The 27,950-nt window shown below is 35.4% G+C and overlaps 1 protein-coding gene across 1 annotated transcript in view; it reads left to right on the plus strand.

Moving 5' to 3' along the window:
* DENND1B (DENN domain containing 1B) overlaps positions 1–27,950 on the plus strand; it is a 260,225-nt gene that overhangs the window by 55,764 nt on the left and 176,511 nt on the right. Inside the window, exon 3 of the mRNA XM_053909094.1 lies at positions 13,825–13,868. Coding sequence (XP_053765069.1) covers positions 13,825–13,868 — 44 coding nt within the window. The remainder of the gene's footprint in view (positions 1–13,824; positions 13,869–27,950) is intronic.

Consider the following 27,950-nt stretch of genomic DNA (forward strand, 5'->3'; position numbering starts at 1 on the left):
GACTGTGTGGCCACAGGAGAGCCAGGGCCCCACAGATGCTTGTAGGCTTGGATTATGTCACTGGCCTGCACCATTGTGCTCAACTGGAGCTAGCCCTTCCAGCTCTGCCCCTGGCTGGATCCCCATCGTTAGCCTCCACTGCCATGCACTCATGGTGAGACACATGAGCAGCCACTAGTGGTTCAAGATAATACATGCTGAGAGCACATCTCTAGCACTGGCTATTACTGCTGTTTGTTCTAGTCCCTAGCCAGTGGGCCTGGAGGCACTGTTGAGGACCCTCACGGTCCTTCTAGTCTCAGTGGATGCCCTGCAGCATTTGCCAGGGATTGTATGGTTGGAAATGCTGTGGACCTCAATGGCCTGAGCCGAATGGGCCACCACATACCCCCAGACTTGATGCCACTACACATCTCTGCACTTGGTGCCTGACACCACTAGCTATGGAGTCACAGCACACTCCATTATGCCCCAACTTGCAGGTGAAAGTCAAATGTGTAGACACCTATGTAAGGCTACAGGGATCATGAAGAATCAGTGAAATATGACTCCATCAAAGGAGTACAGTGAATCTTCAGTAACTAGCCTCAAAGAAATGGAAATCTGGGTATTTCTTGATAAAGAATTGATAATAATTGTTTTAATGATGCTTAAGTGCTATAAGAGAGCACAGATAAACAATTTAAATATATCAGGAAAACAGTGTAAGAACAAATGTGAAGTGCAACAAATATATAAAATCTTAAAAAAATTTTAATGTTTATTTTTGAGAGAGAGAGAGAGAGTATGAGCAGGGGAGGGGCAGAGAGAGAGGGAGACACAAAATCTGAAGCAGGCTCGAGGCTCTGAGCTGTCAGCACAGAGCCTGACGCGGGGCTCGAACCCACAAACTGTGAGATAATGACCTGAGCTGAAGTCGGATGCCTAACCGACTGAGCCACCCAGCCTCCCTGAAAACCTTAAAAAGAGCCAAATAGAAATTTTGGAACTGAAGAATGTAGTGACTGCATCAAGGAACTCAATGGAGAGCTTCAGCTGCAAGCTAGACCAAGCAGAAGAAAGAATCCATGAGCTTGAAGACAATATGAAATTAACCACTCAGAGGAGCAAAAAATAAAAAAGAAAAAGAATGAAAGCCTTATAAGACACAATTAAGACAAACAGTCTACATACAATTGGAGTTTCAGAAGGAGAAGAGAGGCAGAAATGAGTAGAAAATTTATTTAAAGAAATACCAGCTGAGAGCTTTTCAAACCTGAGGATAGATTTGGACATCCAGTATGAAGTTGATAAGTCATTCCCAAATTTCAATCAAAATGGTCTTCTCTAATAATACATTTTAGAATACAACTGTCCATAGTGAAAGATAAAGAGAGAATTTTAAGAAGCAGCAAGAGAAAAATATTTCTCATGAAGGGTAGGAGCAGATTTTTCAACAGAGACCTTGCAGGCCAGGAGAGAGTAGAATGGTCTATTCAGAATGCTGAAAGAAAAAGACTGCCCACCAATAATACTTTATCCAGCAAAGTTGTCCTTCAGAAGTGAAGGTTGGAATAAAGACTTTTTGAAAGAAATACAAGCTGAGGTAGTTCATCAACACTATAGCTGCCTTACAAAAAATGTTGAAAGAACTTATTCAAGTTGAAATGAAAGGACATGAACCATGAAAACATATGAAAAAAAAATGACCCACTGGTAAAGGCAATTATGTTGCCAACTTCAGAATGCTTTAATACTATAATAGGTGGTATGTTAACCAGTTTACTCCAGTATCAAGGTTGGAGGACAGGGGCACCTGGGTGGCTCTGTTGGTTAAATGTCCAACTTTGGCTCAGTCCACGCATGATCTCACGGTTCGTAAATTCAAGCCCTGCATTGGGCTCTCTGCTGCCCGTTCTGGATCCTCTGTCTCCCTCTTTCCACCCCTCCCCCACTCACATGCATGTACATACGCTCTCTCTCTTTCAAAAGTAACAGTTTAAAAAAAAGGTTGAAGGACATAAGTATTACAAATAGCTATAGCCATGATAATTTGTTAATGGATGTGCAATATGAAAAAGATGTCAAGTGTGACATCAAAAACATCAAATGTGTTTATGTCGGGAACTACAGGGAAGAGTTTTTGTGTGTGATTGTAAAATTTTCCAAGTAGGCCTCAGTGAGCAGAAAACAAAATCTATAGTAGATACAAGATAAAGAGAGGAAAGGTACCACTATGGAAAATCACAAAGACAGAAGAAAGGAAGAAAGGAACTACCAAACAGCCAGAAAACAATTAACAAGATGATAATAGTATGTCCTTACCTATAAATAATTTCTTTAAATATAAGTGGACTAAATTGTTCAATCAAAGGCATACAGTGGCTGAGGAGTAAGAAAACAACACCCAGCTATATGCTTTAAGAGACTAACTTAAGGCTCAAAGAGAAGTGATGGAAAAAAGTGAGCAGAGATAACTATTTGCATTACACAAAATAGACTTAAGTCAAAAGTTGTAACAAGAGACAAAGTGCTGATATGATGATAAAGGGGTCAGTTTGTGAAGATTGTACAATTGTAAATACATATGCATCCTACATCAGAAAAGCTAAAGATATCAAGGAAATACCAAGAGATCTGAAGGGAGTAATAGATATCAGTGTGATAGTAGAGGACTTTAATACCCTGCTTTCAACAATGGATAAATCATCCAGGCAGAAAATCAATAAGGAAACATTGACTTGAACCATACTTTAGATCAAATGGCTTTAGCAGACCTATACAGAAGGCTCTGTCCAATAACAGGAGAACACACATTCTTCTCAAGAACACAGGGAAACTGTCTCTAGGATAGACTATATATTAGTTCACAAAATAAGTCTCAGTGAATTTATTTATTCAATATATGAAATTTATTGTCAAATTGGTTTCCACACAACACCCAGTGCTCATCCCAAAAGGTGCCCTCCTCAATGCCCATCACCCACCCTCCCCTCCCTCCCACTCCCCATCAACCCTCAGTTTGTTCTCAGTTTTTAAGAATCTCTTATGCTTTGGCTCTCTCCCACTCTAACCTCTTTTTTCTTTTCCTTCCCCTCCCCCCATGGGTTTCTGTTAAGTTTCTCAGGATCCACATAAGAGTGAACACATATGGTATCTGTCTTTCTCTGTATGACTTACTTCACTTAGCATAACACTCTCCAGTTCCATCCACGTTGCTACAAAGGGCCAGATTTCATTCTTTCTCATTGCCACGTAGTACTCCATTGTGTATATAAACCACAATTTCTTTATCCATTCATCAGTTGATGGACATTTAGGCACTTTCCATAATTTGGCTATTGTTGAGAGTGCTGCTGTAAACATTGGGGTACAAGTGCCCCTATGCATCAGTACTCCTGTATCCCTTGGGTAAATTCCTAGCAGTGCTACTGCTGGGTCATAGGGTAGGTCTATTTTTAATTTTTTGAGGAACCTCCACACTGCTTTCCAGAACAGCTGCACCAGTTTGCATTCCCACCAAAAGTGCAAGGGGGTTCCCGTTTTTCCACAACCTTGCCAGCATCTATAGTTTCCTGATTTGTTCATTTTAGCCACTCTGACTGGCTAAAATGAGGTGGTATCTGAGTGTGGTTTTGATGTATATTTCCTTGATGAGGAGCGATGTTGAGCCTCTTTTCATGTGCCTGTTGGCCATCTGGATGTCTTCTTTAGAGAAGTTTCTATTCATGTTTCCTGCCCATTTCTTCACTGGATTATTTGTTTTTCGGGTGTGGAGTTTGGTGAGCTCTTCATAGATTTTGGATACTAGCCTTTTGTTCGATATGTCATTTGCAAATATCTTTTCCCATTCCGTTGGTTGCCTTTTAGTTTTGTTGTTTCCTTTGCTGTGCAAGTCTCAGTGAATTTAAAAGGATTGAATTATTTTTTTCCAAACATAATGGTATCAAACTAGAAATAAATAACAAGAGGAAAAGTGGAAAATTAAAAAAATATGTGGAAAGTATTCACATACTGCTGAGCAATTGATGCATTAAAGATTACATCAAAAGAGATGTAAAAATATACTAAAATAAAAATGGAAGCATAACATAACAAAACTCATGGCATGGAGTAAGAGCAGTACAAAGGGGAAGTTTATAGCAATAAATGCCTACATTAGAGAAAAAGAAATAAACAACTTTACACCTCAAAGAACTAGAAAAAGAACAAATGAAGCTAAAAATTAGCAGAAGGTAGGAGACAAAGATTAGAGCAGATATAAATGGAGAATAGAGAAGTAATAGAAAAGATCTTCAAAACTAAGAGTTGTATTTTTTTAATAACCTTTTTAAATATTTATTTTTGACAGAGAGAGAGCAAGGGAGGGGCAGAGACAGAGAGGGAGACACAGAATCTGAAACGGGCTCTAGGCTCTGAGTTGTTAGCATAGAGCCTGATGCAGGACTCTAACTCACAAACCCTGAGATCATGACTGAGCCACCCAGGCATCTCTAAGAATTGTTTTTTTTAAAGTTAAATAAAATTCACAAAACTTTAGTTGGATTTACCAAGTAAAAAAGGAAGGACTCAAATAAATAAAATTATAAATGAAAAAGGAGATATTACAAGTGATACCATAGAAATACAAAGTATCATAAAAATAAAAGACTGCCATGAACAACTGTATGTCAACAATTAGACAACCTAGAAAAATGGATACATTCAGCCATTGAAACACATGACCTACCATGTCTGAATCAGGAAGAAATAGAAAATCTGAACAGACCAATGATAAATAAGGAGATTTAATCATTAGTTAAAAACTTCCCATTAAAGAAAAGCCTAAGACCAGATGGCTTTGTGGGTGAATTTGCCAAACATTTAAGAAGAATAAATGCCAGTTCTTATTATTCTCTTCCAAAAAATTGAAAAGGAGAGAACATTCCCAAACTCATTTTATAAGGCCAGTATTACGCTGACACCAAAAGCAAGATAAGGATAATAAAAGAAAAGAAAATTATAGGCCAATATTCCTGATGAATATAGATGCAAAAACTTTCAATGAAATGGTAGCAAACCCAAATCAGTGGCACATTAAAAGGATCATTTACCAGGGACTTCCCCTCTACTTGCTAGATGGTGTGCTGCCTAATTTATGAATCACTTAATAAAGCCAGTTAGATCTTGAAACAAACAAACAAAAAGATAAAAAACCACGAGCAAATGAGATTTATTTCTGGGATTCAAAGATGGTTCAACATGTGAAAATCCATAAATGTGATAAACCACATTAATAGAAGGAAAGATAAAAGTCGTATCATCTCAACAGATCAGGAAAAGTGTTTGATAAGTTTGATCTTTCATGATTAAAACTCTCAACAAATTAGGGGCACCTGGGTGGCTCAGTCGGTTGAACATCTGACTTTTGGTTTCGGCTCGGGTCATGATCTCACGGTTTGTGGGTTTGAATCCCACATCGGGCTCCATGCTGACACTATGGGGCCTGCTTGGGATTCTCTCTCTCCCTCTTTCTCTGCCCCTCCCCCACTTACTCTCTCTGTCTCTCTCAAAAATAAACTTAAAAAATTTTTTAAAAATTAAAAAAGCAAACCTCTCAACAAATTAGATATAGAAAGAACATACCTCAACATAATAAAGTACACTGGTGACAGCCCTACAGCTAATATTATACTTAGTGGTAAAAGGTGGAAACTTACCCTCTGAGATCACGAACAAGACAAGGAGGCCCACTCTTACCACTCTTACTTAACATAGTACTAGAAGTCTTAGCTAGAGCAGTTAGACAAGAAAAGAAATACAAGGCATCCAAATGGGAAAGAAAGAAGCAAATTTTTTGCTGATGACATGATCTTGATATAGGAAATCCTAAAGACTCCACCAAAAAATTTTTAGAACTCATAAACAAATTTAGAAACATTTCAGGATGCAGAATCAGCATACAAAAATAAGTTGCATTCCTCTACACTAACAGTGAACTATCTGAAAAAGAAATAACACAGTCCATTTATACGAGTATCAAAGACAGTAAAATGCTTAGAAATGAGTGTAATCAAGTGAAAGATAAAAACACTGAAAACTATATGACACTGAAGAAGGAAACTGAAGACACAAATAAATGGAAAGATATTTCATGATCATAGATTGTAAGAATTAATATTGTTAGCATTTTGTTCATATTAACCAAATCCATCTATAGAGTCATAGATGATTTTTATTTTGTATGTAGATACAATATTTATCAGAATCCTGATGGAATTTTTTTCATAGAACTTGAAGAACAATCCTATAAATTTATAGGGAACCACAAAAGACCCCAAATATCAAAAAACCAAAAACAAAAACAAAAAAAATATTGAGAAAGAACAAAACTAGAGGCATCACACTTCCAAATTTCAAATTGTGTTACAAACTATAATAATAAGAACAGTATGGTACTGGCATAAAAACAGACATGTGGACCAATGGAACAGAATACAGAGCCCTGAAATAAATCCACATGTACATGGTCAACAAATACTTCACAAGGGAGCCAAGAGTACTCAATGTGGAAAGGATAGTCTCTTTAAATAAATGGTGTTGGGAAAACTGGATATCCACATGCAAATGGATGAAGTTGGATCTCTGTTTTACATCAGTCACAAAAACTTGAATGGATTTTGAGGACTTAAACATGAGATCTGAACCCATTAATCTCCTAGAAGAGGGGTGCCTAAGTGGCTCAGTTCATTAAGCATCTACCTCTTGGTTTCAGCTCAGGTCATGAACTTAGTTTCATGAGGTTGAGCCCCACATTGGGCTCTGCACTGACAGTACAGAGACTGCTTGGGATTCTCTCTGTCTCTTTCTCTGCCCCTTCCCTGTTTGCATGTGCTGTTTCTCAAAATAAATAAACATTAAAAAAAACTCCTAGGAGAAAATATAGATGATAAGTTCATTGACATCAATCTTATCAATGATATTTTGGATATGACACCAGAAGCACAAGTAACAAAAGCAGAAATCATTAAATGAGACTACATCAAACTAAAAAGCTTCTGTATATCAAAAGAAACAATCAAGAAAATGAAAAGGCAACCTACAGAATGGGAGAAAATTATTTGCCAACTATGTATATATGTGTGTTTAGATTCCACATATGAGTGAGATCATACAGTTTTTGGCTTATATATCTGGTAAGGGGTTAATATCCAAAATATAAATGGAACTCAGAACTCGTACAATAACAAAACCCAAACAATTTCATTTAAAAAATAGGCAGAGGAGGGGCACCTGGGTGGCTCAGTCGGTTGAGTGTCTGACTCTTGATTTCAGCTCAGGTCATGATCTCCCAGTTGTGGGATCAAGCCCTGCTTAAGATTCTCTCTCCTCTCTCTCTCTCTCTCTTCCTCTGCTCCTCTTCTCAGCTCATGTTCTCTCTCTCTCTCAAAAAAATTTATATGTACACACACATATACATACATACATACATACATACACACACACACACCCCACTTCTGGGTATATATCTGAAGAAGATGAAATCACTATCTTGAAGAGATACTTGTACTCCCATGTTCATTGCAACATTATTCCCAACAGTCAAGATATGAAAACAACCTAAATGTCCATCAATGGATGGATGGTTAAAGGAAATGTGTTGTATATGTGTGTGTATGTGTGAGGTGAAATATTATATATATCTGCATGTATATAATGAAATATATTCAGCCCTAAATAAAAAGAACATCTTGCCATTTGCAGCAACATAGATTGATCTTGAGGGTGTTATTCTAAGTGAAATAAGTCAGAGAAAGACATATACTCTATGATCTCACTCATATGGGACTCTAAAAACATGGAACTCAAAGAAAGAGAGAGTAGAATGGTGGTTGCCAGGAGCTGAGGGAGAGATGTTGGTCAAAGGGTACAAACTTACAATAACTTACAATAACATGAATAAGTTCCAGGGATCTAATGTATAGCCTAAGGACTATAGTTAACAATACCATATTGTATTATTGAAAATTGCTCTGAGGGTAGAACTTTAATGTTCTCACTATAACAACAACAAAAACAATAAATTAGTAATTATTCAAGCATGTGTGTTATGTTAATTAGCCTTATAAAACATTTCACATAAGTGTTTATTGAATCAAATTGCACACCTTAATGTTATATGTCAATTATCAATAAAGCTGGAGAAAGTAGTTTTCACTGTCTTTACCTAATTCCATGCCTTTCAGTTTTTTTTTTACCCAATAGCATATGTAGAAAATGATACTTACATGATAAACTTGGGAGGGAAGGAGTAGGAGATAGGGAGGAGAGGAGGGAAATTGATTTTCTCTTTTTCAATACCTGCCTCTGATCAGAGACCGAAAGCATTTTTATTCATTAGTGTAAGACCAGAAGTTCAGCCACCTGATTTCATAATTACAAATGCCCCACGTATTGATTTTACCTTATTTTTCAGTCCAATTTTCTTCAGATATATGTAGCAGATTTTTTTTTTTTTACTGAAAGTATACTGTTTTAAAATGCATTAGCATGACTTGGTATAACATTTAGTAATAATGGACTTTACAGAAAAAAGAAAACCTCACTTCCCTTTTTATTGGCTTTAAATCAGCAATTCATATCTATAACTACTCTTCTGTTTAAATTTTCTTTCCATCACTCATGACTGACAGAAACCTCAACCCTGACTGAATCTACCAATTATCTCCTCTGCCTAAACTGTTGGATGATGATGGGGAAATAGCACATTGTTGCCATTAAACACTAGGTTGGATGCCTACCAAATTGAGTGCTCAACTATGCCTGAAACAGTTATTTCACACTTCCTCCTTAAACCGCCAACAACTTCTCTCTTAAGCAGAGAGCTTTGCTCCTACTTTACAGAAAATAATTGGCAATTTTTACACAAAACTTTTGCTTTTGCACCACAGATTCTAAAATCTTGTGTTCATATCTTCTCTTTTCTTATAATAATGGAAAACATTTCCAGCTTCCCTCCAAGACTCATCTCACTATCATGATCAGGATCCCGTTCTTCCTGCCTTCTCAGAGATATCATCTCTTTTCTTTTTGGCTCTCTGCTGGCTCATTAATTCCTATTATCATTTAAACATGTTCAAGTCTGCACCATACGAAAAGAAAACAACGAGACAAATCTATCTAGCTTCATCTCGCTCTCTCTCCTCCTACTTACTTTCATCTTCCTTGTACAGTCTTTGTTAAATAAGTTGTCTCCATACACTGTCTTCCTTATTCATACTCACTGCATAATCTTCCTGAATCTGCTTTCTCCTTCCTATCCTTCCATTGAATCTCATTTTATTATGGCTTTATGCTTTACATATAGTTACCATTTTTTAGTTGTCACCTTGCTTACTGTTTTGCCACATTTGTTTGAGAATTTCTTAGATACAACTTCTTCCCTTGATTTTCATAACAGCATACACTCTTGCTGTATTCTTTATTTATGTCTAGTTGCTACTTCTGATTTTGGTTTATGTCATCATCTGCTTTAATGGCTTTCCACAATACCCAGCATACATTGTAAACTCTGTAGTCTGGCCCTAACCTCTCCAGCTTCATCCCTTGACATTCTCTTCCTTCCACTCTGCATTCTAGATAGTTTACTTGTTTTTTGTTCCAGTTTCTAGAGTGCATTGTTCTTTCTCTTAACTTCCAAGACTTCCTGCATATTGTTTCTCCAGTCTGAAATGTTGTCCCCTGCCCACTTTAGAACCCAAATCATCCTTTGCTTGCTTGACATTGATTTACATGTACTTTCCTTCCTAAGTAGCTTAGTGACTCTAAATTAGATTAGATTTCCATATGTTGTCCTGTAGTATCCTGTCCTTTTAGTATAATACTCATTAAATTTTATTGCATTGTATATATTAGATGCTTTATTTTCTATAAGTTGTAGAGACCTGATTTTGTTTAGTTCACCATTATATCTTTATCAGTGGAAGAATAAAATTACATATTTTCTTTAATGAGTCTTGCTCATTTACATTCAAAAGACATCACCATTTCTTCATTAAGAATTTTTTTTTCAATTATTAAGCCAGTGAATTTTCAAGTTCAGTCCAAATGTTTCTACAGGATACCTTGTTTAAAACAATAGTTTGCACAAAAACTGGAGAGTTCCAGGTGTGCTATAGGACTTTGGAGGGCAGGGACTTTTCCTCTTTCTTTAGCACTGCATAGATTTTTGAATGGAATAAATTGAACTTAAACGGGACAGAGAAATGTGTTGATTCTAGAAATTACTTAAAATCGCTGCTCTTTACATCTCAACTAAGAAGGTTCTAGTCTCTCACATTGATTAGCCTTATAACTAAGACTCCTTGTTTTGGCCTCAGTTTCCTCATTCATAAAATTCTGATTCTGCAAGGTAGGTTAGTCAAACACTGAAAGCTATACTCCATCAAGTTACTTACTAATATTATATATTCTACCTTTCAAAAGTATTTGGTCTCTGAACTGTGATTTTATAAATACATATTTTTAAAGATACTCATCTATGAATGCCACAAAATTATGTAAATGCTATTCGTTTATGCAAATTAAAATGTTTTCTTTGCATGTTTTAATTTCATAGTTTTATTACCCTGGTATTTTAAATTATTTTAGTTATTGTTTTCAGTTAGGGGCCAGAAAATGTGAAAGACCTGATTAAAAAGGAAAAAAAAATTTGCTGAATTTATCTCACCCTTACATTAAAAAACCAAAATTGTTTGTAGTGTTTATTTAGTTTTGAAGAGAGACAGAGTGTAAACAGGGGAGGGGCAGAGAGAGAGAGAGAAAGACAGAATCCGAAGCAGGCTCCAAGCTCTGAGCTGTTGGTACAGAGTCCAACACAGGGCTCGAACCTACGAACTGTAAGATCATGACTTGAGTCAAAGTCAGATGCTTAATCGACTGAGCCACCCAGGTGCCCCTTACCCTACATTAAAAAAAAAGCCTTAGTCATGAATTTGGAATATTTGTGATGGTTTTGCACAAATAATATTTTAAATACTCTTATTCCAAATTTACTTATTTCATACAATTTTTATATTTTCCTTACTACAGTGTAAAATCTCTTATTAAAATAAAATGTTGGGGCACCTGGGTGGTTCAGTTGGTTAAGTGTCTGACTCTTGATTTTGGCTCAGGTCGTGATCTCATGGTCCATGAGTTCAATCCCCATGTCCGGCTTTGGGCATGAGCAGAGTCTGCTTGGTGTTCTCTTTCCTCCCTTTCTCTTTGCCCTTCCCCTGCTCACACACACACACACACACACACACACACACTCTCAAAAATCAATCAATCAATCAATCAATCAATAAATAAAAGATTAACTACATTTATGTACAAATCAAGTATTCTTCCTTTCATATTTATTTGTTTTCTAGATTGTAGGTAGCAAAGGTTGTTTTCACGTTAAGACACAGAGTCTCCCTTGAATTGCTGGCAGACGTGGGTAAGGAGAACAGCACAGTGTATATCGGTTCTCACCAGCAGTGGTGATTTCTGCCAGCAGTTCTCATCCTTTCACCCATAAAATAAGCATAAAATTGACCTAACATTGCCAGATCGGATCTGGTATCTGGAAAGTAATCCTTAGGGAATAGAAAATTTCAGTCTTTGTGCATAAATTTAAGATAGGTTATAATAGTTTTTATCAGAGCCATTTTTTTTCTTCCTTTGCAGTACTCGTGAAAAGTTGTTATAGAGATGTGTCAGATACGGCATAAATCTAACAACACAGGCAGTATCTAAGTTAATCCATTTCAAAATATGGATTTATGTTACAATAAATTTTTGAGTGCTGATGTGTAAATTTCATTTAGTGAAAAGAGGATATTTTCCAATAAATAATTAAACAAGTAGATGCTGTTTTCATGAATTCACTTCTTCATTCTCTCTGTGAAAGAACAGATGATACAGAAAGAAAGCAGTATAATGGGGGATGAGAAAAAGGGAGTTAGTAAAATATACTTGGGTAAATGCTGTGAACACGGGCAAACCATTATCTGTACAAGATAAATGTTCTAGTTTTAAGACATAAATGTAAAAAATTTATCAAACACATTTTCATAAATGACAGCTATAAAATTGAGATTGTTCAAAGGGATATTGTAAATACTCACATTGAAACTCTTTAACTCTGTTAATTATAAGAAAGAACTATTTTACATTTCTGTATAATTGATTTGCTTATATGACCATTAGTGTATTACATTTATCAAAGTAATAACTTAATATTTCATGAAGATTCCATCATATAACTTTCATTTTATGAGATTCAAATCCTAATAACTACCATTTTGGTAAAACTAACTCACACGTGTATATTTTCCAACATAACACTCACACATAAGTATTTTCCAACATAATCTTCCATGTCTTGAGTATTTGTAGGTGTCCTATAACGCATGTCACGTTCATTTTAGAAATGTATACACTTTGTTTTACATGAAGGCATGATCATTTAATATTACCTTTGTGAATTTATAATGCATTATTTTTATATAAGATGATTAAATCTTATGTAAGTTTTAATGATGTTAAATGATTTCTTATTTATTGACTTATGTGGAAACCTTTTATTCTTTAGTAAGTAAAAGGTTAATTATAGAAAGTATGCTTTCTTTTTAATTTAAAACAATGGAAAAAAATTCTTTTGAACTTAGTAAGTAATACAGCAAGAGGAGGTAGCTCATGCTAAAAATATTGCTAGGTAATTATTGAGTTTTAGAATTAAAACCTTGAAATTATATATTCTATAATATATAGAAATATAATATATAGAAATTCTATATAATAATATAGAAATTTGGACTATATTTTTATAAAAGCAACATGAAATAGTGGAAAAATGGAATAGAACTATAATTTTTTACTTTGAGAGCATAAAGTGATATCTTTGGTCTACTGAGTCTTTTTGCTTGGAGTGAAGTTCAAATCCTGTTGTGTCAGTGGTACTTGTTATTTACATTGTCTTGAGCTTTCAAAGGCTTTTTCAGAAGTAATATTATCCATTGTACACTATCCTTGGAAAGTACATCTATAGGTATTCAGAAGGTTTTTTTTTGACAGAATTAAAAAGCACATGACCAAAATGTTTATTAGTGCTAATTAAAAGGGCTTATTTTTAATATACTAAGTAGAAAAGAAACATTGAGAGAAACAATGGAAATGAAAAGCCAGTGGGAATATTTATCAGATAACATTGGTTTTTATATATGAATAAGTATATAAAATATATTGGAAAAACTTCTCTAAAAGCCCTGCGGATATCAATTATATTTTAAGTAAGCTTGATGCTTTATACCTACCAATTTATATTATTTTAAAAAAGACTTTATAGAGTTGCAAATATGGAATCTTAAAAGTGAATTTTGATATAAAGCATGCATTAATAGGTGTTCTTAAATATTTAGGATTTTAAATGGAAATTTAAGGTGATATATCTTGGTCTAATTTCTAAGAACTATAATATATTTGATTACATATTTAACACATTTATTTTTCTTTTCAAATTAAAGGTAATGTGTTCAGTGTAGTTAAATCTGAAAATTCATATTTCAGAATCTTAAAACTAAAGTATATAAATAAAAAAGTGAGTTATGGAAATGGTTTTTAATAATCTAACTAAGTTACCAATTTTATTTGTTCCTGTTCCTAAAGGTCATTTAAAGATCAAAATACTTTATTTTTAACCTAATCAACTGTAATATTTAAAGAAAAATTAAAAAATTCATTTTAAAAGTAGCTTTGACAACTTTAAGATAGTTTTATAAGAATGTTGGTGTAAATGTGTTCTCTGGCCTCTGTTTAATGATGTGTGTCAATTATTTACAGATCCGGTGGTATTGTGGAAATTCCCAGAGGACTTTGGCGACCAGGTTGGAACCACATAATTGTTTAAAACCGTTTAAAATTGGAGTACTATGATTATTACTACTGTTAATGCAACAACTACTCTAGCATATGAATTACTATACGTATTTTCTCTTGACCAACTGTAAGAAAAAGAAGCCATGTGTTCAGAATGTATATGGAAAATCTTCTTTTTTTTTTTAATGAAATTTATTGTCAAATTGGTTTGGGAAATCTTTTAAAGTTACCAAGTAGATGGGTGATGAAGAAGCCCTTGTATTAAAACTAATAAGAACTGAATGTTTATAATTTCAACATATTTTTACACTCTTTTGATTTCTCTATGGAATATATTTGGAAACATTTAAAATTTTTTTCTGTTAAAAAAACCTGACAATACCATACTTTGTTGAATACCCTTCTATTATTTCTGTCTACTTGAATTAAGTAGTAACGGCTATAAATCTGTGATTTAGTTCTCTGCTTGTTACAGTAATGTCTGAATCATTTACGTATATAAGTTAAATTCTTATTTTTTACTTTTACATAATTTTTATCTTTCTTAATAAAAATGACTCTTAAAAGAAAATAAGAGAATTCAGAATGAATTTAATTCATTTGTACTTAAAAATTTTTTTTAATGTTTATTTTTGAGAGAGAGAGAGAGAGAAAGAGAGAGCGAGTGAGCATGAGTCGGGGGAGGGACAGAGAGAGAAGAAAACACAGAATCTGAAGCAGGCTCCAGGCTCTGAGCTGTCCACACAGAGCCTGACATGGGGCTGGAACTCACGAACTGTGAGATCATGACTTGAGCTGAAGTTGGACACTTAACCAACTGAGCCACTCAGGTGCCCCTATTCCATTTTTATTTTAAATTACAGTCTTTTATAGTTCCTTAAGTATTTAGTCTGACCAAAATTATGCATTATTTTGACATGATCTATGTAAATAGAAATTTTTTAAAATTTATATTATAGATTTATCATTTTGAAATGAATTATATAATACATGGTTAAATACCAATTTTTTTTTTAATTTTTTTTAACGTTTATTTATTTTTGAGACAGAGAGAGACAGAGCATGAACAGGGGAGGGTCAGAGAGAGAGGGAGACACAGAATCCGAAACAGGCTCCAGGCTCTGAGCTGTCAGCACAGAGCCCGATGCGGGGTTCGAACTCACAGACCGCGAGATCATGACCTGAGCCGAAGTCGGACGCTTAACCGACTGAGCCACCCAGGCACCTCCCAATTTTAATTTTTATAGAAATCGGCACTTTCCTGGAACTCTGCTAAGCAGATTCATTTATTTATTTTTTTTGTCTGCAGAACAGTGGGATAAAACAATCTCATCACTGTTAAAATTATAAAATGATATTAGTATGAGCTAACTCCTAAGTTCACAGATATGATTCTTACAGTTCTCATAATTTATAAAAATGAAAGCTGATAAAAATATTGTTTAAAGCAATTCATCCAGAAATAAGTATACAGAAAAATATTTGTTTAGAGAAGTTTATTCAGAAATAAGTATATAGAAAGGTGATTTTGATATGTGGAAGGATAGCTTTCTGCATGTGAAATCTTTGGGTAAGACTAGGAAATTACACTGAAAAAAAATCAGTAAATGGTCATGTTAATATTAATTCAATAATGCAGCTCTTGACTATTTTCCACATAAAAAGAGGGGTATGCTCTCTTAATTTGATTTAGCTCTTTAGAGAAAGAATAGATTTATAAATATCTTAAGTATGCAGAAGTCCCAATAGTGAAGACATGATCTGGACATATGACATATAATTGGGTTTGTTCCCAAGTAATGTATAGTTAGATTAGAGCCTTCCTGACTCAGTTTAGCATTTTGAAATACTGTTCTTTTGGTCTTCTCGATTCTTTCTTGTCCACTGACCCAAGAACAGACCTCCTGTTCAGGTCACGTCTTGTTTTGTTTTTTATTTTCCCCCTCTTAAACTGCCCCTGAGAATTCCTAGGAGACCTGAAGACTCCTCACCTTGGGTTCACTTGAAGGTAGTCATGTATTTGTCGAGTTCAGCTGCAGTAAGTTGTTCAGTGAGAGCAACTGTTGCTGTCCTTCTTTGTGACTGGCTGGTGGTTAGGAATTTTTTACTTGGGGTTGAAATGTTGCTTTGTTCCCCAAGTTTGTGAGGTTAGTGGAACATTAGTAAGCCCTTGCACACTTCAAAAGCAGTTCACCAGGTAATGGTGATGAACGTGCAGAATTCCAATTCACAGCAGTTACACACTTTTTTGAAGGTTAGAGCTGAAAGGAGCTTTCGATACCATTTTGTTTAACCACTTTATATCCAAAGGAACCAAACTTTACGTAGGAATCTAGCCAAGGACCTTGAAGATTGGTTTTGTTACATGTTTTTTGGTGAATATTCTGAATACTACAGATGGTTGAGGTACTCTGTATATTTCTCATTCTTACTGCTTACTATTGTCATATACTGTCTGCTTCTTGCTAAATAGCCTTTTCACTGGATCTGAGATATGCTTCAGTAGTAATAATAATTAAAAAGCTCTTTATTTAGCTCTTAATATGTATTGGGCAGTATACAGTGTGCCTTAGGTACATAATTCATTTTATCTTCAAATTCACCTAGTACTGCTAGGAGATAGTAATCATCCTCCAAATTGAGGCTTAAGAAACTTGCTTGAGATCACACTGTTTATCAGAGGCAGAGCTAAGATTTGAAGGCAAGTTTGTCTGATTCAAAATCATGTGCTGTTAGCAATTAAACTATATTCTTTCTGTTTGGAATGCTGACCCAAATCCTACCCACCTATTTTATTTTAACTCTTTTGAAAATACTTGCGGCACAGTCGGTTAAGCCTCCGACTCTTAATCTCGGCTCAGGTCATGATCTCATGGTTCACGAGTTAAAACCCCACATCTGGCTCTGCACTGATGGTGCGGAGCCTGCTTGGGATTCTGATTCTGCTTCTCTCTGCTCCTACCCGACTTGTGCTCTCTCTCTCTTTCTCTCTCTCTCTCTCTCAAAATAAACTTAAAAAATAATTTATCATGACAGTTTCCCCCCCTCAGTATCATTATAATTTGAAATCAGGGTGTGATTGAATCTAAAGAAATAATATCAATTCATTATCCTTTGGTTCTTCTACATAGAGTTGTTGGTTCGTCAATAAACCAAAGTTGGTTTATTGCCTGCTCCTCGGGTGTATTTTCCTTCTTTAGTTGGTGGAGGAGCCAGTGGGACCTCAAAATTACATTTCAGGAGTTTTGATTTTTTTGTGGGGAGGTACAGTGCAGAATTTTGTAGAGGGAAGTAGGAGATGAAACTGTAAATGTGAATGGGGCTGGGTTTTGGTAACATCAATGGCCTTGTTAAAGAGTTGGTCCTTGAAAGGAACTTGAGGAAAGTGTAACATAACAAAATAAGTAGGTTAGGAAGATTAGTCTGGAAGAGGTTTCTGAATGGATTGGTTGTGGGAGAAACCAGAAACAGGGAAATTAGTTTAGCTATTGTAGTAGTTCAGCTGAGGGCATCTGAGGGATCTGAAAGAGTTGGTTACATTAGGCGTGGACATGAAGATGAGTGTAAGGGGGGAGAGGGAGGCTTCAGGCAGGGGTGTTCTGGGGGGCATGGGGTAGAGAGGAACAGTGACGAGAGGACGAAACTTGACTTTTGACACTCCAGGAAATGTTGAATTACCTCTAGTCTGAGTGATGGAAGGGGACTTTGGGGATTGGAGAAGAATGGAGAAGTGTTTACAGCCAGGGGCAGTACGAAGCTGTCACCAATTTGAGGATTGCTAAACGGATTGAACTGATGTCCACTTTGTGTTTTGCAAATACATTGAGGGCTCTGGCTGAGAAGATTAATGCAGGAGACGCCCATCCATGCCACTGGTACTTGCAGTGTCTCTTCATACATCTGGGAGAGGTTCAGGCTGCTGTATAAAAGGAGTAATTTTGTTTCTTTTTGCTGCTATCGAGATACTCTCTCCTTTGCCCTTAGTTCTCTGTTGTTCATTTTTATGCTTAATGGCTTGAGGCTGTTTTGCAGAATACTTAATCCCCCCTGCTCTCTGCTTGTCATTTTCAGGGTTCACATTTCTATAGCTCATACCATGCCCTCTTTGGACCATTGTTAGTCTATGTTTCTTGTAGGAGAGGAGTCAGTCTTTGTGAGAAAAATATACTTTTAGGGGAGAGTCAGAAATAAAATCTTATAAATGCTGAAATCAAACAGGTTTGTGTTTAAATAGTGGCTCTATAGATTGTGAGAAATGTTGCTTTGGGCAGGGACTTAATCTCTCTTAATTGCTCATTTGCCAGATGGGACTGATTTTACTGATCTGACAGAATTATGATAAGAATGAAATGATCTGAAGTCTGTAAAGGACTCAGCATCATGCCTGGCATGTAGAAAACATTCCGTAAGTGTGAACTAATAGTTTGTTAAAATACTGCAAAGCCACAAATGTTTATTAATTTATGATGAGGCATAGATAAACCTGCTTTATGTAGACTGTCACTTAAATTTTTTTTAACATTTATTTATTTTTAAGAGACAGAGACAGAGCACGAGCCGGGGAGGGGCAGAGAGAGAGAGGGAGACACAGAATCTAAAGCAGGCTCCAGGCTCTGCGCTGTCGGCACAGAGTTGTAAGTGGGGCTTGAACTCCCGAGCTGTGAGATCATGACCTGAGCTGAAGCGGAATGCTTAACTGACTGAGCCATCCAGGCGCTCCTGTAGACTGTGATTTTTATACGTGAATAACAAGTTTGAAAATTTCCCTGCTTTATAGACCTTTGGGAAGATTTATAGTTTAATAGCATAAAAGATACTAATATTTAAAAATTCTTCTCTGATGTGTGCTTTCTGACTTTCTGAAATTTCTGTGCCATTAGTTGATGACCACAGTGGGTATTTGCTGTTTAACTGGCAAAAGTCTGTTACCCTTTAGTTAGCTATTTTTATGAAAATCTTAAACTGTGTTTAAGATTTCCTTTTTTTTTCAGGGTGGCTATCAGCAGAAGTCATGGGACCACGGAGCCATGATCTTTTAGTAATGGCCAAGGCATCAGAAATCATTAAGACCTTTTGCTCAGTTTTTAGATAGGAAAGAAGATTAGGAAGGGTTGACCCTAGGGTCATACTTCTTACTTACCTTCAGTCTTTGCAGTACTTTTCCTATTTTCACACAAACTGCAGGTCATTATGCTCCCGGGCCCTTTCACATGCCTCAGATGACCTTTCCCTGTTTCTCTGATGTACCTTCTCCATAATGCAACTGCAGTGTATTATCTTCTGTGATATTTTGTGGCATTCCTCTTTTTGTGTTCTCGACTCAGTTTTGTATTACTGTGCCTGCTGTGTTACCTGTAATGTGAGTTACCTGGAGTACTTGTTTTTGTAGGTCTTATTTCAGTGAATGCTCTCACTTAAGCTGCTTTCCCAGGCCAGAGACTTTATGTATTTATTTTTTACTTCTCTTTCCCTCACCCAACTGCTGTTGCCAATCTGTCATCAAACCCTATTGTTTGTGGCTTGTTTATGTCTCCTAAATCTCTCCACTTCTCTTTATTTCTGGAGTCCTGTCCGTAATTCACATATTCCCAACTCTTCTTTCTGTTTTTGTCCCTATTTAATTTATTCTCCACAGTGAAGCTAGAATGATCTAAAAGACAGTGGAATGATCTCTCTAAAAAACAAATACTCTACTCCTATCGCTAACTGTCATTGGTTTCTTACAATGTGCCAGGCAGTTTCTAGGTACTTGGCCTGTATTTGCTCATTTAATCCGAATAATGTCCCTGTGAAGTGAAGGGACTACTATAATTCCCATTTTACAGATGAAGAAACAGAACTACAAAATACTTAATTTACCCAGTGAAAGCCACACAACTCTTAAGTAGTAGAGCCATTATTTCAAGCCAGACACTGATGCCAGAGCCGACTCCCCTTTGACATCTTCAAGATAAGGTTCAGCTTCTTAACACCCTCAAGTTTTCTTGTTTCGAGTCCTTTGTTTACATCTTTAGCCTCCTATATTTCTGTCTCCCTTTCCATTATCTATTTAAAAAGTGGTCTGTATTTTATATTGGACATTAGTTTCCCTTCTGTACCATTTATTTGTATTCTTTGAACATGTGAGTCTTTCTGTCTGAAATGCTAATCTCCTGCTTGTACTCTCTTTTGCCCGTCTTTCTGGTCTTGGCTTAGAGGTCGTTTCCTTCAAAGGCTTTTCTTTATGTTACAGGTCTGGATTGAATGTACCTCCTGGGACTTCCCTTGGCATTTTATGCTTTCCATATTATAGCACTTATTATATCTGTCATCTTCCTTACTTTCTACTTACCCATTAGACTAAATGTATTTGAGACTACTATTAAAGAGTAATTTTTAAAAGAAAATATAATCATGACTCTAATACAGATTTAACATTTTATTTTGAAGTTTTTTAAAACTCATTAATTGATTGAAGGTATGAACAAAATGCTGTATATTATTCAGTAGGATATAGACAAATTAGGAATGCTGTAATAAATGTACAAATAGACATAAAAGTGGCTTTATCCACATGGGGAAAGGTGAGGGAGAAGGGAAATCAGTTGTCCTTCTGTGAGACATGTCTGTGGATAAATATTTTTCTATGATACATGTCTGTGGATAAATATTATTTGTATTGCTATCATTTATTTACAATTTAGGGTTGTAAAATAGCTTCAAGACGATGAAAGGCCCAGAGCCCCTAGAAGAGTGTGTCAGGCAATGGCTTGTTTCCCATTGAAAGCAACCAGTAATCTTTTGGTCCATTTCAGTTTTTCACAAATTTTTCCTATAGTCTTCCTCTTCCTCTTGCAAGCATAATAATTTCAAAGAAAGATTATTCTAGATAACAAAATAAATCATGTCCCTAAAGGTTTGGCCTGATTATTTGCATGGGTGCAGCAAGAGTGTTAATTTAGGCTACAGGCCTCCGTGAACTTACATACTTCAAACTGTGCAGTGTAGAACAATTGCTGAGTCTACAAAGTTAACCTTTTTCCTAAAGTTTTCATACAAGATTTCAGATCAGACTTTTAAAAGCCCCTGTTACTTGCTATCCCAAAGCTAGGGAAACTAAGTCCAAGCAAATATCTTTCCCAGATTTTACATGTACTCCCTAAAAATTTGGTAAATTCTTCTCTTCTCAAGATTCGCAAAATTTGTTAAGGTTCCTGGTGTATGAGGAAGGGACTTTCTTTAACACCTGTCAATTTGGATCCGGTAGCCAGGCATTAGGACACTTTTTCTGGGAGGACTTGGTAGGCTCCATAAGTACAGGTAATCTTTGTTCCTTCAGAGTGCCTTTGCATGGCTGATTAAACAAGCATCTTTCTCAAAAATGACACTTTTAAGGTCTTGGTAGTGCAATCAATGTTCCAGTAATATACTGGTAGAAAGAAAGATTTGTTGAATTTATGAAAGAAAACAACATTGCTGTGGAAAAATGAAGGAACTTAGTAAGAAATTCTGAACTCGGGGAGGGAGAGAATCAGTGAGAATAAGATGTAACTTAAACATAATTCAGTTTGTAGTAGCAGAGTTTACTAAATTTTTGTAGGTTATAGACGGTAGGAAGAGGAGGAAGGGCTTCCTTAAGTGTCCAGAAAATAGATCATTAAACGGCATTCTTAATATTTTAAACAATAAAATTGCCCTCGTTATTATTCAGTACAATTCAATTAATTATTGTTTTGCTGGATTTTGCCTAAACGGTCTCATGGAAGTTTCTGCTTCTTGACCAAAGCAAGTCTTGGAAGTCCTGCTCCAGTCCACTGGAATAGCCTGAAAGTTACCTAATGATGTCAGCTCAAAGACCTGTATATCAGAGACTATTCTTTGAAGTGTCAGTAGTTTGAAATACCTGATACAACCTTTTTCCAAGGCTCTGAGACTGACCTATTTGTTAAAAACACAAACTCTGGCCTGTAGCTTATAGCAGAGCCTTAAGGCAAGCATCAGAAATAAAACTAAACTATCTGTAAATGATAGAGGGTTAATCATAATGTATTACTGATAATTTTCAAATGTAAAAGGTTGGGGGTGATGGGCATAAGATAGACAAGATAAAAAGTACAGCATAGGGAATATAGTTCATGATATTGTCATAACGTTGTATGGTGACACCTGCTAATTGCACTGATCATGGTGAGCAGTGCATAATATATCGAACTGTTAATTCACTGTGTTGTATACCTGAAACTAATATAACATTGTATGTCAACTCTACTTTGATTTAAGAAAAAAAAACCCAAAACAAATGTGAAAGGTCTGGTGAGATTTCATAATAAAAATAAAATATGGAAAAGAAAATTTGGTTGTTTCTATTATATGAAAATTGAAGATAATAAAGCCAATCAAAAAGGTTTTAGAGACAATGAAAGAAGAAATTAGCCTGTTTTCAAAGGAGTTAAAGTTATATCTGATGTATAAAGGTAGCTGAACAAAATTTGTGTAGAGAAAAAATCTTGAGATACAGCATACAATAATCCTGAGACATAATATAGCAAGAATGTACCAGGAATATCAAGTAAAGAGATTTAGGATGTCTGAAGTAGGGCCTAGAAAAATGTATTTTTGTAAAACTTCATGGGTAAGTCTGATGTGCATACCTAGTTGAGGACTACTGGCCTAGAAGATGCCAGTATATAGAATAAAGAAGTAAAAGTTACGGCCAAGTAAGTGTTTAAAATAATAACTGAACTTATAACTGGCAATATTATATTATTGTCTAATATAATTGAGCAAAGTATTGCCAGAACTCTAATAAGTATAGGAAAGCCTAACAGAGCTATTTCATAAGAGATTTGATTGTTTTTCTGGAGAGCAAAACACATTATGGATAGCAAGGACATTGGTGTATCTCTAGGGACTTCCCATAAAGCATATGATTTCTCAGTTACTCATATTCATAAAATTTACATATGCAAGTTCAACATAGTGCAGGCTAAGCATCTCTTCTGATTTTCCAGTGTTTTTTTGTGCAACCCTTATTGTAACCAAATTATTTCTAGCATCTCATTTTATAATATAAAAGAAAAGATCTCTGTGGTTTTCAAAGAACCTCTAGGAAGTCTCCAAATAGTTTTAGTTATAAAAACATATCCTGGAAATTTTAAAATTTTTTTCATATTCAGAGTCTGAGTTTGGGAAGGCAAAATTTAAAAAGCTGTTAGAAGATTCGAATGTTTGAATAAGATGGGATCCAAGAAGCTACACTTGGTTATTTGTTAAATCAAAGTGACAGTAAAATATTTAAAATAAATATGGTCAGGAATACTATTGAATAGCTATTTCATAAATGAACTTTTGTACTTTTTCTCCCCTTAACTAATAAAAGACATAGTAAACTCAGTATTAAGTGCAGAAAGTATTCTGTTACAACACAGAATTTTGGCTATCTTGGAGGCACAAAGAGGTGAGAATAACCTTTTACATTGTAGGCAAAGACATTAGTAATCCAAGGAAGCAAACCCATCAAGGTTGAGTGGATTTTAATAATTATCATAACTTCTTTTCAGAGTCAGGTGTTATCAAACAAGACAGACAAAAGTCACATTTTGAGTTTGATGTAATTGTGGCCTCTCATGTTTCAGAACAACTGACACTTTAAGACATATCTCAGAGATCTGCAAGGCCAAACTAATTTCATCATCATCATGACCATTACTTTTATGTTGTTTTAACATGTAGCACATCTCAGATTGCTGTCCTCAGATCAATTCCTATATCTGTTAAAAATTTATCCGCTTTAGTTTCTAATGTGGTTTCAGTATTCAATATTCAGTAATATATTATTATATAATAATATATAATAAATATTATATAGAGTAGCTCTTTACCATCCTCAATAAGTTCCAAGAATATAGGAGGTAAAAAAGCCCAAGAAGTGCTGTTTCAGGACAAAACTATTTTTGAAAACAAAAGCATATACACAGTTGTATTTATCGGACACTGTTGTTCCTAGTGTAGTCTCTTTTTTTGTTGTTAATGTTTATTTTTGAGAGAGAGAGAGAGACAGACAGAACATGAGTGGGGGAGGGGCAGAGAGAGAGAGGGAGACACAGAATCCAAAGCAGACTCCAGGCTCTGAGCTGTCAGCATAGAACCTGACCTGGGGCTCGAACCCACGAACAGCGAGGTCCTGACATGAGCTGAAATGGGACACTCAACTGACTGAGCCACCCAGGCACTCCTCTCGTGTAATCTTAAATACTCATTAATGATAACTTTTAACCTAAGTAATTTCTATTTCATAGAAAAAGAAAAACTCTGAGGGGTGGATAACTGAGAACTTTATGGCATACACAAACATGTTAGCAGACTACCAGACCTCATGAATACCCATAATACAACTTTCTGAAACCACACGCATTCCATGTACATCTTTGTAAAGTGGGGAAAATGAGCACATTTGTTAACATGGCCCAAAGCATAACTATTTTATAGCATACAAAAATGAGAAAATTACAGACTTAAATTATGCTTAGTAATCCAATATTTTTATACTCTTTCTTAGGAATTATCTGGGCATCCAATAATTATACATTAATTAACTCAATAGCAGTTTAATATTTTGGTAACCTAAAGATTTTGGAAATTCTGTTTAAGCAGATATATAACAAAATGTAATTACTGTTGAAATAAGTTTACCAAAATAATGATTCAATGTAGTTGAATAGAAATTTGCATTTTTTATAATAGAAATTTGCATGTCTATAACCTTAAACATTATATCATGTTAGCTTATTTGTTCAGTACACCTGCATGAGTTTAGGGAAGAAAAGCCCAGGGAGAATAAATGTATGCTTGTATTATATTTAACATTGATAAATAAAAGACAGCTATATGTATTAAACCAAATGATAAACCTAGATAAGTGTGCTAAAGATTGACCTTACTCATGTGAATTTGAATTCTTTAAGAATTTTTTTTGACAGCTAGCCCACTTGAAGTTTTAGAAGTTCAGTTTTCTTATTTTATAGGACTTTTGGGGATATTCACTTTATGTACATATCTCTATAAACCATTCAGAACAGAGATCCTTTATTAAAAACTTTTTAAAAAGACTTTATTTTTGAGAGGACATTATGATTCACAACAAAATTGAGAGGAAGATACAGCAATTTCCCATATGCCTCCTGCTCCCCCACATGTATAGCCTCTTCCATTATCAGCATCACTCACCAGATTGATGCCTTCTATGCCATACCAAGGATGGACATACATAGAATTATCATAATGACCCAAAGTCTGTAGTTTTCCTTAGGGTCCACTCTTGGTGTTGTACATTCTGTGGGTTTGAACAAATGTCTACTGACATGTATTCATCATTATAATATCATACAGCTATTGTCACTACCCTAAAAATTCTCTGTGCTCTGACTGTTCATCTCTTCCTGCCATCCCCACCCCTAGCAACCACTCATCTTTTTATTTTTTCCATAGTTTTGCATTTCCCAGAATGTTATATAGTTGGAATCATAAAATATGTAACCTTTTCAGATTGGCTTCTTTCACTTAGTAATTTGCATTTAAACTTCCTCCATGTCTTTTTATTGCTTGATAGCTCATTTCTTTCAAGTGTTGAATAATTTTCCATTGTCTGTATGTACCACAGTTTTCCATTCACCTACTGCAGGACATCTTGGTTGTTTCCAAGTTTTGACAATGATGAATAAAACTGCAACAAACATCTGTGCAGGAGTTTCTTTAATTTATGAGACTTTGTAATCTAGTTTATTGAAACTCCCTAGAGATAAGGATATGATTCAGTAACTTAATAAGAGGAAAAGCCTTTCTGAATTATAGGCATAATAGATTCACAAACACCAAAAATTTGGGTTTTTTTTTTTTTTAGGTATACTATATATAGTGAACAGATAATAGAGATATGTAGGAAGTTGAAGGTGAAAGTAATGCTATATTTTGCAAGGCCTTTTTAGTTGTTTTTGGGTCTACTCTTAAAAGAAATGAAAAATTTTGCCAAATACTGAATAAATGAACGTAACCTAGGTGATTAACACGTAGCAAAAGCTGTCTTGAAGTTATCTATGTAATACATTTTTGTTTGTTTTGCAAGGTACTGGTCTGGCAGCATAAGGTTGTAAACAAAAGATGTATAGTCCTTACCTTCCAGGAAGCTTTCCTTCCAGGGAAAGGAAGATCAGGCTAAGAGTCAAAAGTGAACTATCATTCTGTCTTCTACTAGACAGTAGAAGACTGACTTGAATGTGTGACTTGAAGGAAATAATTCTTTCTCTCTGAATTTCAGTTTTTCCCTGCATACATGGGGATGCAGGAGCAAATCGTTGTTTGTTGTTTTTACAGTATTCACTTCTACATATAATTGAAACAGAAGGCTAGGTGTAATAAATGCCCTGAAAATTACTAACAATGTAATGTAGAAAGTCTGTGAAGGAAGACGTTGCACACTTAAAGAAGCCAAGAGTTTAGTGGTTAGTAAGGAAGAGGAGATAGTAAGTTTAGACTAATTCTCCCAGTGGTGGCAATATGTAGTATACTTTTTGTAGCTTTTGATTAAAAGGCTTGAGGAGGGAAGACCATGTTTACATAAAATAGCAAGAAGCCATTTTAAAAGGAAAGATTAAAGATAGAAGCTAGGAGTTGATTGTTTTTATAGCAAGAATTAGCAGAGATGGCAAGATGACAGATACTACTTGCGTATACACTATGCGTTATTTTTTTCTAATACTAGACGAATAAGGATAACTATAAGAAGTTCCCAGCTCCGAAAGACCTCACAGTCCAGTAGGGGAGACAAAATTAAATTGATCATGAAACATACTGTATGTGCTAGGATACTAATACACAGGCTGTAAGTATGAGAATGCATCACAACTCCAAGTGGAAAGTTTAGCTTTGGGCAGTGGTGATAAAGTGTGCTTTCCTCTTTAAAAAAGGTGGAAAAAATGAAGGACAGATGGCAGGGGCTGGTTTGGAAGAATACAGTATTCTAGGAATACTCAGTGTCAGGAATGTTGAAAGCACCTTTGTTTCTTATATCTTCTTTACTGTTGTTCCTACCCTGACATGACTTGAGGAAAAGGGAGTAATGGGATGCGAGAAAGGGAAGTTTATCCTGTATATTTTGCATAGGTCCTGTCTACAATATTGCCTTTTGCTTTACCAAGATTTATTGTTAGCTGGAACATATAGAATAGTGACAGTTAAACTGGTATGCTGGAAGAGTGTGAATTTTCATTGATTATTTTTGGGATTGAAGGTTGTCAGAGACCAGCTTTTAGGGTACCACTGAAGAGAAGGCAGTTTACAGGTCTCTAAGCTGGCAGTAGAAGGATGTTTAGGAAGAGAATATAGTTGTGGCATCAGTTTCATGTTCTGATTGTATTCTGAGATTCCTTTCGAGATGCTGATAGTTAGGAGGAGTGCATGGTGGGTGATCTTTAAGCCTTATTCCTTGACCACTGAGTATTTTCCTTAATGTGGTCATCTTTTAAAGAATGACTGGAAGACACTGCTATATACATATATATGTGTGTGTGTATGTGTGTGTATGTGTGTGTGTGTGTGTGTATACATGTGTGTGTGTATGTATATATGTATAGTTAGGGTAACTGAGTATGGCACCATAGTATATTGGAAGACACAATAATGAATGTCATGATTTGATATTGGAGTAGAGTGATAGCATGAGACTTTAGAATTTTATTTCTTGCATTAAATTAGAAGACTTGTATATACATTTTATGGTATAGATTGGAGTTTGAATTTTGCCAGTTCTATGCCTTGTTCCATGAAACAAGTATCCTCTGCAATGAATGACATGATAGTTACTTCACAGGATTCAGTGCAGGGTTTAAGGTCTGTATGAAGCCCTTGGGTGGGCATTCAGCAAATGAGAGGACATGATCAAATTTTCTTCATACCATGTCCCTGGCTTTTCCCAGGTCCCATTTCTTATTTTTGCGTGTGGCAGTTCTGTTTTTACTGCCCATTTCCATTCTTTTTTTTCTTTCATTGTGTCCAATTTTACTTACTCTTAAATCTTAGCTTGAAAATTAATTCTTCTTTGAAGGCTCTCCTGACCT

This window comes from Panthera pardus, unplaced genomic scaffold (assembly GCF_024362965.1).
Source record: "Panthera pardus isolate Hobbes unplaced genomic scaffold, ASM2436296v1 HiC_scaffold_21, whole genome shotgun sequence".
Lineage (NCBI taxonomy): Eukaryota > Metazoa > Chordata > Mammalia > Carnivora > Felidae > Panthera > Panthera pardus.